The sequence below is a fragment of the Poecilia reticulata genome, chromosome 21 (genome assembly GCF_904066995.2).
Source record: "Poecilia reticulata chromosome 21, P_reticulata-male-v2, whole genome shotgun sequence".
Taxonomy (NCBI): domain Eukaryota; kingdom Metazoa; phylum Chordata; class Actinopteri; order Cyprinodontiformes; family Poeciliidae; genus Poecilia; species Poecilia reticulata.
Window position 1 is genome coordinate 2,999,715 of NC_088850.1, and position 20,376 is coordinate 3,020,090.

The following is a 20,376-nucleotide window of genomic DNA, read 5'->3' on the forward strand; positions in this document are numbered from 1 at the left end:
GTGAGAAGAAGCAGCAACCAGATGACGAGCTTCTGTTCTCACATATCTGAGCTCACAGATGAAACTAACACCCATAACCTCAGACACACCCACATTACTGTTACTTGTTTTTCTGTTGTTACTTGATACATAAAAGTTTATATTTGACAGATATGGAAATAAATAAAATGTTAAATAAATGCACAGAGAGATGTTTATAGCTTTTAGAATAAGCTAGAAATGAAAAGTTTCAAAAACAAATTTACAAGGAAGCAAGTCTCTGATGTGAGACAAAAATATTGTGTCATGAGGAAGTGACACCTTGTAAACAGGCTGCAGCGTTTTCAGCTTTAAGAGGAAACCACTGATGGTCTGAGTCATTTGTTCACAAGACGAGACAGAGGAACAATGATCTAATGTAGAGATTAAAATGTATTTACAGCTGGTACTGATGCTCACAGCTACAGGTAAGTAAACCTTTAACAATAACATTACAAAGCTGAATATGTCACGTTCTCTCATTAACTGATGCTTTCTTTGTTCCATCTTCTGTCTTGTTCTCTGAACAGCAGCTGCAGGGAAACAACCATCTCAGTTCTTGGTCAGAGTTGGTGATGAAGTGACTTTGCCTTGTAAAGACGTGACTGATGGTCAGAATAAATGTGACAGAACTACTTGGATCTTCCGTTCAGTGTCAACAGTGACGCTGTTTGAAGCTGGAAATATTAATTTAAATATATCAGACAGACTGAATGTCACTGTTAACTGTTCTCTGGTCATAAAGAAGGTCAGCATGGAGGATTTTGGTCAATACATCTGCAGACAGTCGACATCAGGACAACAAGAACCAAACTCCTCTGTTCATCTGTCTGTAGTTCACTGTGAGTATTTACATGTTTTCTGCTCAAACTATTCTGTTAGAACACACAAAGTTATTAAGATTATGTAACTTTTTATGTCTCAACTTCTCCATTTTCACCAGTGACTGAACAGAAGATCAATGATTCTGTCGTCTTAAACTGCTCTGTGGTGGATTATAACTTTCATAGACACACAGTGGAGTGGCTGCATGAGGGGGAAGGAGAAACATCATCAGATTCAAAACCATCACCACCCGTCTATCGTTCTACTGTGATCCTGACGACTTCCTTTCATCAAAACTCAACATTTTTTAGCTCTATAAAATGTAACGTCACAAATATCTCAACTAGAGAAGTTCAGCTTTTCACCTTCAGCCACCAGTCAACAGATCAGAAAACAGATCAGAAAATAGATCATAATACAGGTGAGTGCATAATGAACTTATTTTTAAAAGTTAAAATATGTGCTTCTTCTTGAACTTCTAAAGATTACTGTGTTTTCCAATAATGGAACGTTAATTTAGGTTGTTCCTGTAGTAACGTAGTCAAAGACTGATAAAAATCCCCAAAGCAACTTTTTTTAGAATCAAACTCCCACATGAACGTGGATGGAAACTTTCTCTCCATCCTGCTAGTTTCCTCAGTTTAAACACTGATTATCATAAACTCTCTTTCCAGGTTGGACTTGGTGGCATATTGTTGTTCCTGTGGCTTCAGCAGTTATCTTAATAATCATTCTGGTTTTCATCAAGTGGAAGAAAACTAAAGGTCAGAATATTCACAGATTCATCTTTTAATCGTTCTAAGTTTACATGATTGAGCCGTTTTGCTGCATCAATATTATCTTACAATAAGAGAAGACAGAGACTAACATGTCTAAAACTATCATAAACTTAGAACAAAGTGCTTAAAGTGGATCTGAATCTATTAAGGAACAGAACTGATTATTTTTAATTGCACTATGAAGCTGAATTCGCCTCCATCGTTTTTTTCAGGAAGTGAAATCAAGAAGGAAGAAAACGTGGTGAGTTTGCATCAACGCTTCAGGTTTTGCACTACAAATCATCGTCTCTGTAAAAGATCGTAATGATAGTAAACTTGTTACAGTTTTGGTCCAAGTTAGTAGTTGTAGGATTGACCAGTTCCAGCTGTGATGTGGACAAGTTTCATGTTTCTCCAGCAAATCAACATGCTGGTTGTGTTTATTATAAACCTTGTTTAACGTGTTTATTGTTGACAACAAATTGCTGAACATTTTATAACAAGAATAATGGTCACAATATTAGCATTAATATGTATGTTTATTGACAATAAATGAATCAAAAACTTATACTCACATTCTGGTTTTCTACATTTTCAGCAGGAACCGATCTTACAGCCTGAAGTCACAGTTTTGGAGCCAGAAACCAGTGAAGCTGTGGTAAAAACCAGTTCAAACTGGTGTTTATTCTCTTTAAACTGAGTGAAAGTGACTCTTGAATCTTATTTATAGATTAGCTTAAACTCAATAAACTGTTAGTCAGTCTGCTGTTTTCTGCTTACAGGTTGAACCTGAGGGGGGGGTGTACTACGCCTCAGTCTGCTACGCCAAGAAGGCCAAGGGGAAAGCACAGGTGAGGGATTTATTTTAGTATTATAATTTACATTATGGCATAAAAAGGTTTGGAACAACCCTTTAATGACAGATTGTTCCTTAAACCAGCCGCCATATAGGTGTGTGTCATTGTTGGGTATTTGCATTGGGACAGTGTACATATAACAGGTGAAGCAATAAAATGTGAACTTGTTGCTTGTTTCTTAATGTTTGCCTTGAAAATCCAGTTAATTTCATGAGGTGTGAACACGCAATAAAACTCTGGTCCGCCTAAAAACTAAAGTCTCAGTTCGATTAAAGTCAACTCTCGAATGCATATGAGGGTGCAGCCAGACTGGAGGTCCCTGCAAAAGCAGGAAGTTGACTGCAGCACAGGGCATTCTGGGTAAATACATAAAAACAAATGTGAGTCTACTGCTAGCGAAAGAAATGACTTGTGATCTTTTACCAAAGACAAAAGAGAAATCGTTCAACCACTAAAATCTGACGCCACTCCATTTCTGTTTACATTACATGAAGCAGGAAGTTGAGCTCACTGCCTTCTTCAGAGATATTTGTGTTTCCCTCAGTGGTTCTTAGTGCAGCGCCACCACAGGCGAGGAGGGGAACAGGTTTTTCAACTAGTTTGGATCGTTTGACAAAGTGCAGTGTGAAAACGAACCACACCAACTGAAAATGTAACAAATGTTATAATTGTGGTCCCCAATCATCTTAATGACTCTACCTGCTGATCATGTGTTTGTTTCTAGCACTTTTTAAAGCAGTACAGAGACTAAATGGATCATTTTGTTAGTAAAATCATAGCAATATTTAGTGATCAGGAATACTGTATAACTGCAGTATTTGTTTTAAGTCTGTTCTAAACGCTGAAATCAAAACAGTAACTGGTTTGGGTTCATACTGTGAAGTCAAAGGTATTTTAATAATGTTGCCCGTAATGTTGTGTTTTCTTGTCCATTTTTTAGGTTCATTCCTCCGTGGAAAACTCTCCTCCTGAAGATCCCGCTGCTCAAGAAGCCGTCTACGCCGTAGTCAAAAAAACAGAAACAGCTGATGTCACTGAGTGAAAATGTTTTTAAAAAAATATTGGTTTTGGTTTTCAAAAAAGTTTGCTAATGTTTTCTAAAAAACCTAAACTAGAGCTATTATCACCATTTTACTAGCCTGGCCATTGTCTTGCAGCGCAATTCTACTTGATTCTCATCTCCCTTCACTGTGCAGTCTGGGATTTCTCCCATAGAAGTGGATTCCTCTGGTACAACTTTAATCAGGCCAATCAGTGCACAGAAGGACCGTTAGGACCGTTGATGTCGATTTTCTGTGCTGTTTTATAATTAAGTGTTAGCAGTGGCAGGATCTTAACGAAGCCGTTCAGTCTGTGTTTTCCATGCTTCCAAATACTGAAGTGACAATAACACCCATCAATAATCGCCATCTGTTTTTTCCAAATTATCCAGTTTGCTTTTCCACAAAAGCAAACATTTTTGCATAATTTTAAACATTTTATCCAATAAAAGTTTTATTCTGAGTTATGTGGAGGATCAGAGAGAGTTTAACCACAGAATTATTATTTATCCTAGTAACTCTACAGATACTAAGAGCTGTTGGTAGGGCCTACGATGGACAAGGTGCAGGGTGACCCCACCTCTCACCTGAAATGTCTCGCTGGAGATGGGCAGCAGCACCACTCCTGACCCCACAGGGACAAGAGTATAAGAAGATGGATGGATGGATGGATGGATGGATGGATGGATGGATGGATGGATGGATGGATGGATGGATGGATGGATGGATGGATGGATGGATGGATGGATGGATGGATGGATGGATGGATGGATGGATGGATGGATGGATGGATGGATGGATGGATGGATGGATGGATGGATGGATGGACGGACGTACAAAAATCTGGATATTTTTCTGTTAAAACCCTGGTGCTTTGAGCATTAAGTTTAAGTTATGGTACTTTGCAGATCATCATTATTTCTTCCTTTTTATAGATTCTCAGCCATCCAGGATATTCCTGTTTGGCTGAAATGGGATTTCCTCCCTTGGACATGCCCAAAAGTCACTAGCTCAACATATTAATGTTGTTAATATGATGATGATGATGGTGTTTTATTTATTTGTTGTTTCTCTTTTTTAGTCTTAAATTAGAAAGATCAAAGTGAAACTAACTCAGGACTTTCAGACCTGGTTCTCAACGTGTGATTGGTTGTTGGACTTAATGAGCCCGCCCCCACAGATTCTGATCAAATGTCTCTCTTGCTCAGAGCTGGAACCCAGGAAGAGCGAGTTGCTGCTCTCAAGTAGAAAGAGTCAATCTAAAGTTTTTGTTTTATATTATAAGCAATATTCTAACATGCTTGTAATCTTTCCCATCCTCAAATAAAAGACATATTTGTTGGATTGAGTTGGTGATCTGTTGATCTAAAGGAACATTTTGTACTTTTTTCTCAGTGAGTGGTTGCATGTGCTAGTTGAGCTATGAAGCATAATAGTTTAAACCACAGCTAAGCCAGACCAGACCTGATAATGCAGCTTCCACATTCATGTAGCATGAACAGAAGAAACCACTTTTCCAACCACACACCTACATCCGCTCACACAAACTTTAATCAAATCTCTCTTAAATTCATGCACAAGGCCAGTCGACTCAAAATATCTGTTTAGTCCAAGCAGGTTGGAAATCTGCAGTTTCATTTTTTCTATAATTACCTTTTTTAACTTTAAATGGTTAAAGCATAGAAAACTATTCAGACAGCAGAGTCACCACTTCAGAAGAGGAAGTGACCGCTGTCGCAACTCGAGGCCCATCTCCTCTCAGACGTACTGTTCACTGAACATGACAAGAGATACAGAACAATGGCTGAACAGTGGTGTATAGGTAATAATAATAATAATAATAAAATGTAACATAATAGAAGAACAAATTATACGCACTTTGATATGAGTGGGAATGTGAGTCAAGCAAATATAAAGTTAATAATCTCACTGGTGCACTTCATGGTTTAAACTTCTTAGTAAATAAGATTTCAGATATTACAAACTTCAAAAGCAGAGAGTTTAGTGTGAAAACATTTTTCATCATTAAATAAAAAACATTTATTGAAAGTCTAATACAGCAAAGGACGGAGCAGATATAAAGGAATAGACGTCATAATGAGGAAGTAAGAGCTGAGTAGCCACAGAAAGAGCATCGTGTTTACAGAAAGCCACTTTACACATCCATCTGTTGATATCTGAAACAGGAAACTGTTACTTTCTGACTGACTCATATTCCTGTACGCCCTGCACACACGAATACTTTATTCTAGCTGTTAATAAACGAATGTACAAAGTTTTTAAAACCTAACATATGGTGACCGCCAACATGATTGTGGTGGAAAGTTAGAGATGACGTGACAGGAAAAGGTTTGACAAGATTAACCCGACTTGTTAGCCCATCTGTAGGCAAACAATTAGATTTTACTCCCTTTTCAATCTGGTTGGAGATTAGTTGCTAAGCAGAGAGTCATCAATACTTCTGATCTCACAGGTAAAGATTTAGAAATTAGGGTTTTATACTAAATAAATCGCTTATTAACCCTTAAATCGACAGGTGTATTTACATACGGATCACTTGTAATTGACTTGTAACTGCTGGACAGCAAAGATTATATTGTATAATATTACTATATTGATTATATTAACAACATTTTAATGTGACCATTGCTCAAATCCTTTTTTCCTCCAACTGCGGATAAGGAAGAAAAATAAAATATACTGTAAAATTTAACTGCTTTTAAATTTTTAAATCAATAGAAATTCCAAAGTTATAACTTTTATAGGACATTCAACAAATGCACAGAGCGTAAATAAGCATATTTAGCATTTTATACACCTTTGAATTAAGAGCTGTTGAAATGTAAGGACGACACCCCCACCTGGTGGTGGAGAATAATTATTACATACTATGAAATTCAAAGAAACGAATCAAGAAATTGCTCAAAAATTTCAGGAATTCATTAAAAATTTCAGCGTTTTGATCCATTTTCAAAATTTTCTTGGGCAAAATTAATGCACATTGAGAGTAAATAAAGCTTATTTAATATTAAAATTGTTCATCATTGAATCGGGAGATGTTAAAATTTAAGGATGACACCCCCATCTGGTGGTGGAGTATAATAATTACTTTGTATGAAATTAAAAAATTATTACATAAGCTCTAAGAAATTAAATGTTGTAAATTTCCGAAAATCATAGAAATTTTTGAAGTATTTTAAAAGATGTTCAGGTACAAATTTAAACAAAGCACAATGAGCCTAAATAAAACGTACTATTTTAAAACTGTACAGTTATAAATTAAAAGCTGCTAAAATGCTTTAAGAACTACACCCCCATCTGGTGGTCAAGAATAATAGTTACACTGTAAAAAATAAATGAGGTGCAAATTCTGATTTGTTCCAAATACTTAGAAGGAAGAACATATTAAGGCATATATGCTCTAAATTTTACAAACAGTAACAATAAGATACTTATAGAAACGACAAAGTTCTAAAAATAAATTATGATATTTAATGCACATTGAGAGTAAATAATGCATATTTATTTAAATTGTACATGTATAAATGTGTTTTAAGGAGAAACCGTGCAAAAAGTATCTTATTTTAATAAGTTCATGCTCTTATGGGTATAGATTTTATTTACTGTAGACTGTTATTTATTTTACCGGATTACTATTTTATCACGCTGGAACCATTAAACAACCTAAAGCTTAAATTACTTCTTTCCCAGCTGAATCTTATGAAAAAGCTTTCTGCAGCCATCAGCTGAATATTTGATGGCTGCAAAATAACTGCAAGTCCTGATTTATGTTTGTTGATTTCCTGCTAAGCCAGTGGAGTAAAGCCAGTTTTATTCTGCAGCTTGGAAAATGTCTTCAGAGAGAATTTCTGATGTGATTCTTATGTTGCGAAGCTCATCAGACATGAAGACAACAGAATGAAATGAAATGATTATTTGTTGAAGAACAAAACTTTACAAAAAACAGTATAATAATTCATAAAGACGAAACTCAAAGGGAAAAAAATCATGTCAGGCAGCTAGAGGTAAATAAACTGGGGATGAAACAGAGAAGTTAGAAAAGAGGAGATTCTATCAGCAGGGGAGCCTGATGGATAGATGAGCAACAGGTGTGCTAATTAGCTGATAACATGTTTAACCTCTTTAAATCCACCCCACAACCCTTCCCCCGTTTTCCCCATACTGCCCCACCAGACTAGCGGCAGCAGCAATTAGCAAACACCTGGTGGAACTGCGTCTCTGCTGAGCTTAGTATAAAAACTACAACGCTCCTTAGAACAGTTGTAAACGGCACCAATGGAGAAGCGATGTTATGATGACGTACTGAAGTGCTGGACAGAGTGAAAGTTCTTAAAGAGACAGATGACAGATGTGAAGTGATAACTTTTAAGTTGTTTTTTATATGGATTGTATTTTCCGCATTATAAGGCACCTAAAAACCTTCAATTTCCTCAAAAGCCGACAGTGCGCCTTATAATCCGGTGCACCTTATACATGGACCAATATTGAGCCACAACAGGTCTAGCAACTACATTAAGCAGCCGCCGACTTCATTTTAACCCGTAGAAGAAGAAGCGCACGGTTGCATGCTGGGTAGTTGTCAGAACGCTGGTTGGTAATCTATTAATAAAGTTTGACTGACCTATCTACCTACCAACCTGATCATGAGGTCGTCTGCAGGTCATGTAGCACCATGTTCTCCACCAACATGCTGTGCGCGAACGGAGAACAGTGACCATCGTCCGGCCGCCCCGGCTCAGGAAGGCTCTCCTTGCCGACCGAAGTCGGACTGTTTTGTTGACATTCCCTTTAGTGCAGCTCCATCTAGTGGATGCATAATGTAACTCCAGCCTCTCCTGTAGTGTCTATTCTATGCACCTTTCAATGCAGTGCACCTTATAGTGTGGAAAATACGGTCCAGCATTTCCATGGTAACTTGTTTGTGCTATGAAATGACACAATGTGCCTGGAAACTACATGATGCATGTAGCATAAACCAGCCTGACGACCGAAGGCCGCAACACGGAGCAGATCTCAGGCTGAGCAGTGGGTGACACTGTGACCAATCTGTGACTGATCACAATAGGAAACGGAAACAAGAACACCTCTGCACTTAAAACTAAAAATAATATTTCATATATCCTTCCGGCTTGAACAGGTAGAATAAAAAGTAGCTTTTCAGTTTCATAGAAATTTGAAACCTTCTGTGGGAAAAATAATTTATCTTTATCTCATATTTCAATGACATTAAAGCCTGTTTTGTCTTGCTGATTTTTGTAACCACACTAATAACATTTTATTTCCTGTTTTATTTGCACACAGTGGAAAACCTGCGGCTGCTGCTGGTACCGAGTTTCGAAACTAACACTTAGTTAACCCCCTCTGCATCTAGCAGCTGACTAAACGCCTCGAATGCAGCTGGACATTAAACTGATCAAAATAAAACAAAATAAAATGACAAAAAAACAACAAAGATAGCACTTAAACATACCCTAAAAACTATTAGATAAATAATTACAGTGAAAATGTCAGACTTTTGTTTTAAAACATGAAATAAATGTTCATTATTGTGTCAGAGGCGAGTGTGAAGCACAAAGTGTGAACTGTGAGGAAGTGACGCCTCACCAACCACACGGCACGTTTCCATCTTCCTGATGAAGCCATTTTAACATCTGACCACGACAACAGAGCAGAGAACAATGACTCGATTCGGGTCGATTATTGGACCTTTATTGATGATTCTGTTCCATTTTCCAGGTAGGAATCACTTTGATTGGCTACAGTACTCCTGTCTGATGTGTTTGCAATTCTTGAAAGTTTTTATTCTGAATATTTTTCACCACCAGAGGGGCAACCTTCATCCTTCTTCACCGTCCAAGCAGGTGACAAAATAACTTTGCCTTGTGAAAATCTGAGAAAAGATCAGAAAACCTGTGACAGGACGACGTGGACGTACAGAAACTTTATGCAGGAAGGAACCATTTTTGAAAATGGGCAGATGAACAAAGATGCAACAACTAAATCCGGCAGACTGAGTTTAACAGCGAACTGCTCTCTGGTTATAAAGACGATCACACTTCAGGATGCTGGACTTTACACCTGCAAACAAAACCTGCTAGCAAGTCAAGATTTACAAGACTCTCTGGTTGATGTGTCTGTCATTAGAGGTGAGTGTTTTTATATAAGATATGCTTGTTACATCAACATAAAGAGCAATAATAACTTGGACATATTCTCTCTTTTCCTCTCTATTGTGACTCTTTTGCAGTGAGTGAACAGGAGTTTCATGGTGACGTCAGCTTGCGCTGCTCTGTACAGGAACATAACTACTGCACTCACACAGTGGAGTGGGTGTATGACCAGAAAATGCCCTCAGGTGTGGAGGTGTTATCATATTCCTGCAGGGCCACTGTGACATTTACAGCATCTCTCTTCAATCAGAAGTCAAATATTTATGAGTTACTGAAATGCAAAGTGACGAGTAAAACCACTGGAGAGGTTCAGCTGTTCAGCTTCAGGCCTCAGTCCGATGAGGAGGAGGAAGATGCAACAACAACAACAAACACACCAACTTTACTGACCACAAGAAAACCAACAGTCGCTATAGCAACAACATCCATCAGCAGGAAGTGGACGAGTCTCAGAGGCAAAGCAACAGACAACAGGAAGTATTCAAAGCAACAAGGTGACATATTTGATATATCTTCTTTAAATGAATGTATTCATTCTGTTCTGATGGGATCTTTTTTTATTATTTCAGATTTCATCTATTTTTTAAGATGCATCATTGTGACTGTGTGTTTGGCAGCTCTCCTAATATTGGTTGTTGCAGTCAACATGTGGGCAAAAACTAAAGGTAAGAAAATTCACACGTTACGTTTTTATACTTCCATCCATCCAATGTCTGTGTGCGTCTTTTTTATTTAAATAAAATCCATCTGTTTTGGGTCTACAGTCATTAAAAATACAACAATGTTGTAAACGCATCGTGCATATTTGGTAAAGCAGAAAACAAAATTTTTGCTCTAAAATAATGAATTTCATGGCTGTAGCTGGTGTGGTGGATCAGACCCTGATATACAACTGAGTATCAATATTTCTGATAACATGTGATATATGCCTCTAAGTTTGATTTTTATGCCGGAAACTGAACATTATTCTCTTTTCTGATTATACTTCAGAATGCAGAACACAGCTGGAACAAGTGAGTCATGCAATTAATAGTAATTTATTTATAGAAAATGTTGCCTAGTTTGTGTTGAAATAGTACAAATTGTGCTGTTTTGTTTCAAAGAAACCAAACAAAGAAGATGACGACAAAGTGACGTATGAAAACAATAAAGAGGCCTCATCATAACTCCCTTTAAGATTCGGACCGACTGCTGAAGTTCCTCACTGAAGCCAGCAGTGAAAAACAACGTATTCAGACGAGCGTTTCCACCGCCGGTTGGATTCTCACTGGGAATGTGGAGTTAAACCCAAAACCCTAAAGCTGCATCATAATTGTGCAACAACAACTGTGGAGTCCTACTATGTCTCATGATTGTTGACCCCAAATCAATGGACTGCACTGTGATGGCAGGAGCTGCACCTCAACCAATTCAATTCAATTCAATACAAAATACTTTTTTAATCCCAAAGGGAAATTAAATGTTGGTGTTACTCATTAATTCTAAATTTTCTCTGAGTTTTGAAGATGGTGATGGTGGGAAACATCTCCTACGTTTATCCTGAGCCTCTAACTGAACCGAGCCGAGGAATGGTCTGGTACGGATCGGTTGTATGGCTGCAGCCGACCCAACAAAAGTAAAATACCGAACCACAGCGACCTGAACGCTCTGGCCTTCCTCATTCAGTTCCTTCAGACTAGCGGCAGCAGCATTTAGCAAACACTTGGTGGAGCTGTGGATCTGAGGAGCTCATCATACAAACTACTTATCCATTCAATGCTTCTGTCGGATGTAAAAAGGCATAAAAGAAAGACATCGCAGTGACAACATGCTGAAGAGTGTCGGAAAGAGTCGGAACTTCTTAAAGAGACAGAGGCCCAATTTCAAGGTGTCAAATTGGGAAGCCAAATTTATTTTAAGTTATGTTTGATGATGTATATAACATTTTTATAAAAGCCGAATGTAGCGTAGTTATTGACTGTGCAATAAACGACACTATGTGCCTGGAAAATAAATAATACTGCCCCTTTTACCTTTACTACTATCTGCCAAGTAAATGATCTCCTGAAACAACCCGGTGCATGTTGTCTGGAAAACAGGCATATTGAACAGTGTGATCCGACGCACTGAAAGTGTGAAATGACAGCTGATTGTTTCCACCACTGTGGAGGATGTTAGAGCTTAAATTAAAACTGAAGAATCCACCAGATCTGATGTTTACTTCTGTTCCCATCGTTTCAGAAACGGAGATGCTGACAGAAACCAACAAACTGCTCACCACAAATAAACAGCAGGTTATATTCCATGACGTCAAACCGCCTAACAACACTATTTATTAATACACCCACACGTCAAATACCCGACTTTAAATTTGTTCAAAGAAGCCAATGACCTAAGAATGAACTGTCCTCAGTTTGAACTCATCAAAAAATGACTTTTACGAATCTATTTTGTTGAATGTTGTTAATTGTGAAAAGACTACAGAGATCAAGGAGTCGACATCCCACAGTGTGATGTTGTTGTTTAAGCAACAAAATAAACAATTAATTCAATTTAACTAAAAAAAAGTTAATATGAACTAAATTAACAAAAAAAAAGCAGTATTGTTGAAAAATGATTATTTTTCCTGAATCAGCAGAGGGCGCTGTAGCACTTCAGAGTGGAAACATCTTAACTCTAAATACACCAAGAATACTTCAGATGAACTTTCAGAATTACAATTATCTGTTTTGTTCTGCAATAAACCTTAAAGAAGTAGAAAACAAACGAAAAAGCGGGACGGGATTAAGAGAAAAACTAATTTGTGAGACAGAGTGAAGTCATGATGAGCAGGTGACGCCTCACTAACCACAGATTCTCATATTTCACCTCTTACCTCTTTAGACTCTCAGTCGTTTCTGACAGGAGAGACAGAGAGGAGCGATGATCACTGCCAGAGAGACACAAACATCTGTATTTCTAACGCTGATGCTTTACTTAACAGGTAAGCAATTTAAAAATCAAAACAACAGAAATGATGTAAAGCTGCCTCTAAATATGATTTGTTAATTAGTTATTTTTTGTGACTTGGCAGAAACTGAATTTTTAAGCACAGATGTTGAAAATGATCCTCACAGTAACAGGAAGCAGCAGAGTGATTTTTTTTTCTTCCTCTCAGCTGCAGCAGCTGGACAGGATCTGTTCCTGACAGGCAGAGTTGGTGATGAAGTCACTTTGCCTTGTGGAAATGTGATCTGCACCAGAAATCAATGTGACAGCATCACCTGGATGTTCAGTGATAAAAGATCAATAACACTGTTTGAAAAAGGGCAGATCTGTGAAGCTGCAGCAGCAAAATCAGACAGACTGACGGTTACATCAGGCTGTTCTCTGGTTCTGAAGAACGTCTCAGTGGAGGATGTCGGGCTTTACACCTACAGACGGTTTATAAACGGACAGCAAGAATCAAACGACGTCAATATTTATCTGTCCGTTATTCACAGTAAGTATTTACGTTGTCATTTTTACTACAACAGCCTAAAATATAAGCACAAAAATGATAAAAGTACTTTTTCTTCTTTTTCTACGTTTGTCTCTGACGTCTGTTTTCATCAGTGGTTCAACAGAAACGGAGAGATAAACTCATCCTAACCTGCTCTGTGGTGGAGTATATCGACTGCAGACACACAGTGGAGTGGCTGAATGACGGTGGAGAGGAAATGTTGTCAGACGTGGAGGAACCAGATCAGTCCTGCTCTGACACTGTGACGATTCCAGCATCTGACAGAAACTGGAATCTAAATTCATCTGAAAACTTAAAGTGTAAAGTTACACATAAATACACTCACAACGTGCAGCTGGTCACCTACAGGAGTCAGTCATCTGGGAAAACAGGTCAGAAACGATAAAACGATAATTTAAGGATCTGGATTGAAGCAAACAGTTCTGTTATAGTTAATCTAACACTGAAAGATAAGAAATGTATTTACTTTTTCTTCAGATAAAGAGTCAGCAGCTAAAATGACCACAACACAACCAGACAGCATAATAACAGCCACAACAGAAGAATCAAACAAATGGACGTCTAGGGCAATTAATTCATCCACAAATGTCAATTTGTCAAAAACTCCAGGTAGAAACTGAATCGTTTGAAGCCCAGAGCCTGAATGTTTTATCCTTTATGCTGATCAATTATTGTATCTATAATAATTCTTCCATCAGGATGGGTTTGGTCGCTCGTTATCCGTCCTCTGTGTTTGGCAGCGATGATAGGAACTGTTGTGGCGATAATCAGATGGACGAGAACTGAAGGTGAAAACTTAATTTCTTAATTCGTCTTGATGTAAATGTTTGATTGAAAAGAACAAAAACTAAATAAATAATCAAGTCAAGAGAGTTATTTAAAATGTTCCTGTTTGTTAGAAAACAGAGAAATGAGGTTTTGACAGCTAAAAACTGAACCTAAATGTTTTTCTCCTTTTCAGGAAAAGAAGAAGAAAGTGAAATGAGTGAATGATTAAATCCTTACATTGTTATTTTTCATCCATTTCTGGTGAAAAAAAGGAAAATGTGTCACAGAGGTCGATTTCTTTTTGTCATTTTTCGAGATGAGAAATACGAGAGAACATGCCATTCAAGTAAAGCTGATTATTATTGATCTTTAGGACAAAAATAACCTAAACAATCACTCCTTTAAATGTTGTCTCATTCAGAATAACGTTTAAAAAATACGGCTGTGACAGACGAGGCTCCGTTCAGCAAGTAGGAAGAAAAGAAACCAAATAATCTACAAAGTTTACAGAGAAGAGCGACACATTTCTCAATTAAATTAAAGCTTTTAACAGTAAAGTAATAAAATCACCCAGATGTAAGTAGGAGGAAGGTGAAACTAGATACATTGGAAAACAAACCTTCAGCAGGTCAGCTGATCACTGAACAAGAAGTTGGGTACAGCAGTGAGGAAAAACAAGTAACTGAGGTAAATGTGCAAAATAAGTTTATGTGAGACATGATTTGTTACATTTCGGTTCATTTTAATCATATTTGTCTGTATTTTTGCTGTATTGTGTGAGATTCCTGGTTTGACACAAATCACTGTGAATATTTCTGCTACCGTCGGTCCAGACGGGCTCTACTGTAATATCAGTGAATAGGTAGCATTAGATATTGTTTAATAAGTCAAATAAATAATTTTCTGCTTGAAGAAGAAACATGAAAACAGCTTTAATCCAAATAAATCTAAATAGAAACAGAGGATCAGTTTGAACCATCGCTGCTCACTGGAGCCCTCTAGTGGAGACAAGCATGAAGACTCATAGTGTATGTGATACATTGTTTTATTAATTAAATATAACTTGTTTTGTAAAATATTCTTAAATAAAATTGAAGGTTTATGCGCCACATCTGTAGATGTTTTATTGTATCTTTAAACTCTTATGGTTTCACACATTGAGAAGAAAATGGCCGCTGAGTTTCCACAACGTCAGACATGTTGAAGTTTAAATCCTAAAAAAAGAATCACCAGAGCAAACCAGGTGCTGCTAATGTTGAGACACTTAGATCAGCTCTGAAACTAACACCTCATCAACAACATCCTGCACCTCATGATGTTTAATGTCAAATTCATCCTGATGTGTGGCAGAAAAAACGTAGTTTTATTCATAGCTTCGGCTGCTTAGTGAAACTAACACCTCGCTGACCACAGATGAAGTCAGAGTTGTTTTTAAGATATATTAGTTTGTATGGAAAAAACACAAAGCTGGACAACAAAGCTTGGAAATATAATCCAAGTGATGACTGCAGTCATTAGTTTTTTTGTTGTTTTTTTTTGCAGATATTAAAAAACCCCAAAAAGAACAAACAAAGTTCAGACGGACAGAGAGTGAAGTCATGATGAGCAGGTGACGCCTCACTAACCACAGATCCTCATATTTCCCCTCTTACTTCTTTAGACTCTCAGTCGTTTCTGAGAGTCAAGAGAGACGGAGAGGAGCGATGATCACTGCTAGAGAGACACAAACATCTGTATTTCTAACGCTGATGCTTTACTTAAGAGGTAGGAACATTATAAGCAATTTTTAAAGTAATTTAAAACTGTTTTAATAAGAACTAAATCTAAAAATAGCTCCTTAACTGTAAGAGCTGCCATGTTTATTGTGACTTGGCAGCTGGTGAATTTTTATGAGTGTTTATTTAGTTAGTTATTTAGTTGTTTTCTGTGTGCAGACTGATGATCTCAGACCAAAGAGACCAGAGAACAGAAGATTTATTTTATTATTTTCCTGTTTTTCTCTCAGCAGCAGCAGCTGGTCAGGTTCTGTACTCAGCAGTCAGAGTTGGTGATAAAGTGACTTTGCCTTGTGGTGATGTGATCTATAGTAGTGATCACTGTCAGAGCGTCACCTGGATGTTCATTAATAGAAGATCAATAACACTGTTTGAAAAAGGACAGATACGTGAAGCTGCAGCAGCAAAATCAGACAGACTGAAGGTTAAACCAAACTGTTCTCTGGTTATGAAGAACGTCTCAGTGGAGGATGCTGGTCAGTACGTCTGCAGACCGTTTATAAACGGACAGCAAGGACCAGACTTTTACATGATTCTGTCTGTTGTTCACAGTGAGTATTTCCATTATGTTTTTCAGAACAAAATGTCAAACCACAAACTAAAACATTAGAAGAAAATGATAAAGCTATTTTTGTCTTTTCAGTGGTTAAATGGAAACAGAAGGATAGAATCATCCTAACCTGCTCTGTGACGGACTTTAACCGCTGCAGACACACAGTGGAGTGGCTGAATGACGGTAGAGAGGAAATGTTGTCAGACACGGAGGAACCAGATCAGTCCTGCTCTGATACTGTAACGATTCCAGCATCTGACAGAAACTGGAAGGTAAAATCTCCTGAAGTGTTAAAGTGTAAAGTTACAAATATTCACACTAACAAAGAGCAGCTGTTTGACTTCAGGATTCAGTCCTCTGGTGGAAACACAGGTGAGAATATTTTCATAAACTCAGTTTGAAAACAATAATTTAACAATATGAAGTTACATTATGACACTGAATTGTTTCCTTTTCTGTTTTTATTGTATTTTCTCTGATAAAAATTCAATAGCAAAGACGACGACCATAACACAACCACCCAGAACTACATCAACAGGAAAGATGACGACCATAACACAACCACCCAGAACTACATCAACAGGAAAGACGACGACCATAACACAACCACCCAGAACTACATCAACAGGAAAGATGACGGCAACAAAACTACCTGCAGCTACTGCAGAATCATTACACAAATTGACGTCTGTGGCAATAAATTCATCTACAAACATCCATTTGTCAAAACCTCCAGGTAGAAACTGAATCATTTGAACCTCAGAGCCTCAATATTTCATGGTTTATGTTAATCAATGATTGTAACTATAACAATTCTTCCATCAGGATGGGTTTGGTTGTTCGTTATCCGTCCTGTGTGTTTGGCAGCGATGATAGTAACTGTTCTGTTGATCATCAGATGGACGGGAACTAAAGGTGAAAACTTTTTTTCTTAATTGTAAATACAAAAAGTAACAATCATGCTGTTATTTTATATAAACAAATCGATAAAGGTCATTATTCCTGAACATGATGATCATAGGAAAACAGAACAATGAGGTTTCCAAAATGTTCTTTTTCTTTTCAGGAAATAAAACCATAGAAGAAGAAGAAGTAAGTAAATAACTGAATCACTTTATTGTTTAAAATTGTCTGTTATTTTAGAGTTTAATTCTCTATTAATAATAAAATATATCCTCAAAAATGTTTGAATAGATAACATGTTAGTTGTATCTATTCAATAAATCTATGAAATAAAACATTATTATCTAATTAATAATTAGTATAGTTGTTTTGTCCTCCATATTTACTGACACCACTGATGAAGACGCCAAAATATCTTCAGCTAATCTCTGATCATTTGGGAAAAATAAAAAATAAAATCAGAAGAACTTTATTCACATCCATCCATCCATCCATCCATCCATCCATCCATCCATCCATCCATCCATCCATCCATCCATCCATCCATCCATCCATCCATCCATCCATCCATCCATCCATCCATTTTCTTCCTCTTATCCGGGGTCGGGTCGCGGGGGCAGCAGCTTCAGAAGGGAGGCCCAGACTTCCCTCCCCAGCCACTTCTTCCAGCTCCTCCAGGAACCCCAAGGCGTTCCCAGGCCAGCCGAGAGACGTAATCCCTCCAGCGTGTCCTGGGTCTTCTCCGAGGCCTCCTCCCGGTGGGACATGAACTCCTCACCAGGGAGGCGTCCAGGAGGCATCCTGACCAGATGCCCGAGCCTCAACTGGCTCCTCTCGACGTGGAGGAGCAGCGGCTCTACTCTGAGTCCCTCCTGGATGACCGAGCTTCTCTCTCTAAGGGAGAGCCCAGCCACCCTGCGGAGGAAACCCATGTCGGCCGCTTGTATCCGTGATGTCGTTCTTCTGGTCATGACCCAAAGCTCATGACCATAGATGAGGGTGGGAACGTAGATCGACCGGTAAATCGAGAGCTTCGCTTTTTGGCTCAGCTCTCTCTTCACCACGACGGACCGGTACAGCGCCCGCTTCACGGCAGACGCTGCCCCAATCCGCCTGTCGATCTCCCGCTCCCTTCTTCCCTCATTCGTGAACAAGATCCCCAGATACTTAAACTCCTCCACTTGAGGCAGGACGACCCCCCTGACCCGGAGAAGGCACTCTACCCTTTTCCCTTTACCCTTTATTCACATTTCTATTAGAATCATTTACTCATTTAAAATACTCACTAAATTATCTGTAACACTCTAAATTTGACTGCAGCAGAAACTAATTACCTCCCACAAATCTCTCAAGACAGTTCAGACAAACATGATTTAGTTCAAAGAATTTGAACTAAATTGTTGAATTTGATGCTCTGCTGTACAAAAATAGATAATCTTCAGAAGTGACAAGCTCACGAGCTAAACTGGACTAAATGTAGGCCCAAGTTTAGACTGAGGATTGTTAGTCAAACTAGTATCAGAAAAGTTATTTAGTTGTTTTCTGTGTGCAGACCGATGATCCCAGAGCAAAGAGACCAAAAAGACCAAGAAACAAACCAGAGTGAGTGAATTATTTTATCCTGTAGTTCAAATTTTCTTTACCTTCTGTTATTATATCACTACTATCTGCTCTTTATGTTTTTATCATTTTAAAATCTCTTATTGCTGAAAACGTGCCTTGCCTACAAAACCTAGGATTATTCTTATTAAACATGCATATTTTACATATTTATTAATGATGAAGCATATATTGTTCCAACTTTATTCAAAGTCTTTAAAGTAACATACTGACTGTTATAGAGCGACATGCAAGAGTTCACTTTTAATTTATGTTATTTTATTTAATTTAACAGCTAAAATATTTACAGGGAAAAAAGCTCAAGTTTAAAGCTATTTGTTACATAGATTTTTCAATTTGTTAACTAACAGTAAATGTGCAAAATGAATTTATGTGAGACAGAAAGTGCCATAATTTTGATTTATTTTAATCAGATTTTTCTGTGTTTTCTTTGTAATGTTTCAGATCCTTGGCTCTGACACAAATCACTGTGAATACTTCTTCTGCTGCCGTCGATCCAGACGGGCTCTACTGTAACCTCAGTGAATAAGAGACATTAGATGTGGTTTAATAAGTCAGATTAATTATTTTCAGGTTAAAGAAGAAACATAAAAACAGATTTAATCCAGATTAATCTGACTGGTAACAGATTGTTTTCCAGAGAATCATTTTGAACCGTCACTGCTGACTGGAGCCCCCTAGTGGAGGAAAGCATATGACAGAGACTCATTGTGTATCTGATACACTGTTTTATTAATTAAATATAAACTTTTTTGTAAAATATATTTGAATAAAATTAAAGGCTTATGAACCATCTCTGTAAATTATTTATTGGAGACGATGCATGTTTTTCTATGCTTGACCATTAAGGTATGAATATCTCTGAACTTTTATGGTTTCACGCTTTGAGGAGAAAATGGCTGCTGAAGGTTTCCTATAATCCATCAAAGCTGCTAAAGTTGCAACACTTAGATCATCTCTGACAGAGACAGAAACTAACACCTCATCAACAACATCCTGTATCTCATGATCATTCATGTTAAATTTATCCTGATGTGCGTGACAGAAACGAAACGCCACCAGTTTCCCATCAACTCTACAGATCTAAATGTTTTCTTCCTCAGTATAGAGCTATATGTTGAAGTTTTGATCCAATGGAACAGTTTAGTCTAAAACCGTTTGAAAACAAGAGAATTTATCATATATGCAAAAGTTAGTCTTTTATATCATTTCTGTCTCTGGAGGGATGATCTGATTGGCTCGTTTAAATTGAGAAGGCGGGCTTTTAAACAGAGATGATTTTTTTTTCCATGTAGCTGCTGCTTTTTATGATGACTAGAAGTAAATAAAGAGATTTTTTTCTTACTGTTCAGTTAAACTGGTGTCTCTTCTTTTCCACCTCAAATCGAGCTACAAACTGATAATCAGAAAATCTTAACTCTGATCTGCAGTAGCTCAGACAATTAAACACAATTATGGCTGCATGATGTGTAACTACTTAGATCTTTTGGAAAAATATCTAAAAAATAAAAGTTTTAATTCATAGTTTGTCATTTTCCACACAAAGGCGAAAGGTTAAGACAAGAAAAAAAGGAAAAAAAAGCATCA

At 37.5% G+C, this 20,376-nt stretch overlaps 2 protein-coding genes across 5 annotated transcripts; both read left to right on the top strand.

Moving 5' to 3' along the window:
- The first annotated feature begins 367 nt into the window (after positions 1 to 367).
- On the top strand, positions 368 to 4,805 carry LOC103457215 (uncharacterized). Its single transcript, XM_017302178.2, has 8 exons — positions 368 to 446; positions 549 to 860; positions 962 to 1,264; positions 1,518 to 1,607; positions 1,835 to 1,863; positions 2,200 to 2,259; positions 2,384 to 2,452; positions 3,399 to 4,805. Exons 1-8 carry the CDS (start codon positions 410 to 412, stop codon positions 3,498 to 3,500), a joined length of 1,002 nt encoding a protein of 333 aa, XP_017157667.2. The 5' UTR covers positions 368 to 409; the 3' UTR covers positions 3,501 to 4,805.
- Positions 4,806 to 9,242: 4,437 nt separating this feature from the next.
- On the top strand, positions 9,243 to 20,117 carry LOC103457216 (uncharacterized). 4 transcript variants are annotated; one of them, XM_081602615.1, is made up of 13 exons: positions 10,851 to 12,651; positions 12,826 to 13,149; positions 13,263 to 13,541; positions 13,648 to 13,779; positions 13,869 to 13,958; positions 14,132 to 15,702; positions 15,944 to 16,264; positions 16,357 to 16,638; positions 16,760 to 17,002; positions 17,092 to 17,181; positions 17,333 to 17,358; positions 18,722 to 18,771; positions 19,234 to 20,117. In XM_081602615.1, the coding sequence occupies exons 6-13, from the start codon at positions 15,642 to 15,644 to the stop codon at positions 19,316 to 19,318; spliced, it is 1,158 nt and encodes a 385-aa protein (XP_081458741.1). In that variant the 5' UTR covers positions 10,851 to 12,651; positions 12,826 to 13,149; positions 13,263 to 13,541; positions 13,648 to 13,779; positions 13,869 to 13,958; positions 14,132 to 15,641; the 3' UTR covers positions 19,319 to 20,117. The 4 variants fall into 4 exon arrangements, 3 of the variants coding, with proteins under 3 accessions (XP_081458741.1, XP_081458743.1, XP_081458742.1); XR_014085632.1 differs by lacking the exons at positions 15,944 to 16,264; positions 16,357 to 16,638; positions 16,760 to 17,002; ... (2 more) ...; positions 18,722 to 18,771; positions 19,234 to 20,117 and adding exons at positions 9,243 to 9,665; positions 9,767 to 10,183; positions 10,259 to 10,354; positions 10,680 to 10,702 and having other exon boundaries at positions 10,793 to 12,651; positions 14,132 to 15,047; XM_081602616.1 differs by lacking the exons at positions 10,851 to 12,651; positions 12,826 to 13,149; positions 13,263 to 13,541; positions 13,648 to 13,779 and having other exon boundaries at positions 13,793 to 13,958.
- The last annotated feature ends 259 nt before the right edge of the window (positions 20,118 to 20,376 follow it).

Excerpts from the sequence above, each read along its gene's own strand:
- LOC103457215 (XM_017302178.2), top strand. The coding sequence starts at position 410 with ATGTATTTACAGCTGGTACTGATGCTCACAGCTACAG. Across the intron at positions 861-961 it reads TCATCTGTCTGTAGTTCACT|TGACTGAACAGAAGATCAAT; the intron begins GTGAGTATTTAC and ends CATTTTCACCAG. Across the intron at positions 1,864-2,199 it reads TCAAGAAGGAAGAAAACGTG|CAGGAACCGATCTTACAGCC; the intron begins GTGAGTTTGCAT and ends CTACATTTTCAG.
- LOC103457216 (XM_081602615.1), top strand. The coding sequence starts at position 15,642 with ATGATCACTGCTAGAGAGACACAAACATCTGTATTTCTAACGCTGATG. Across the intron at positions 15,703-15,943 it reads GCTGATGCTTTACTTAAGAG|CAGCAGCAGCTGGTCAGGTT; the intron begins GTAGGAACATTA and ends TTTTTCTCTCAG. Across the intron at positions 17,359-18,721 it reads AAACCATAGAAGAAGAAGAA|ACCGATGATCCCAGAGCAAA; the intron begins GTAAGTAAATAA and ends TTCTGTGTGCAG.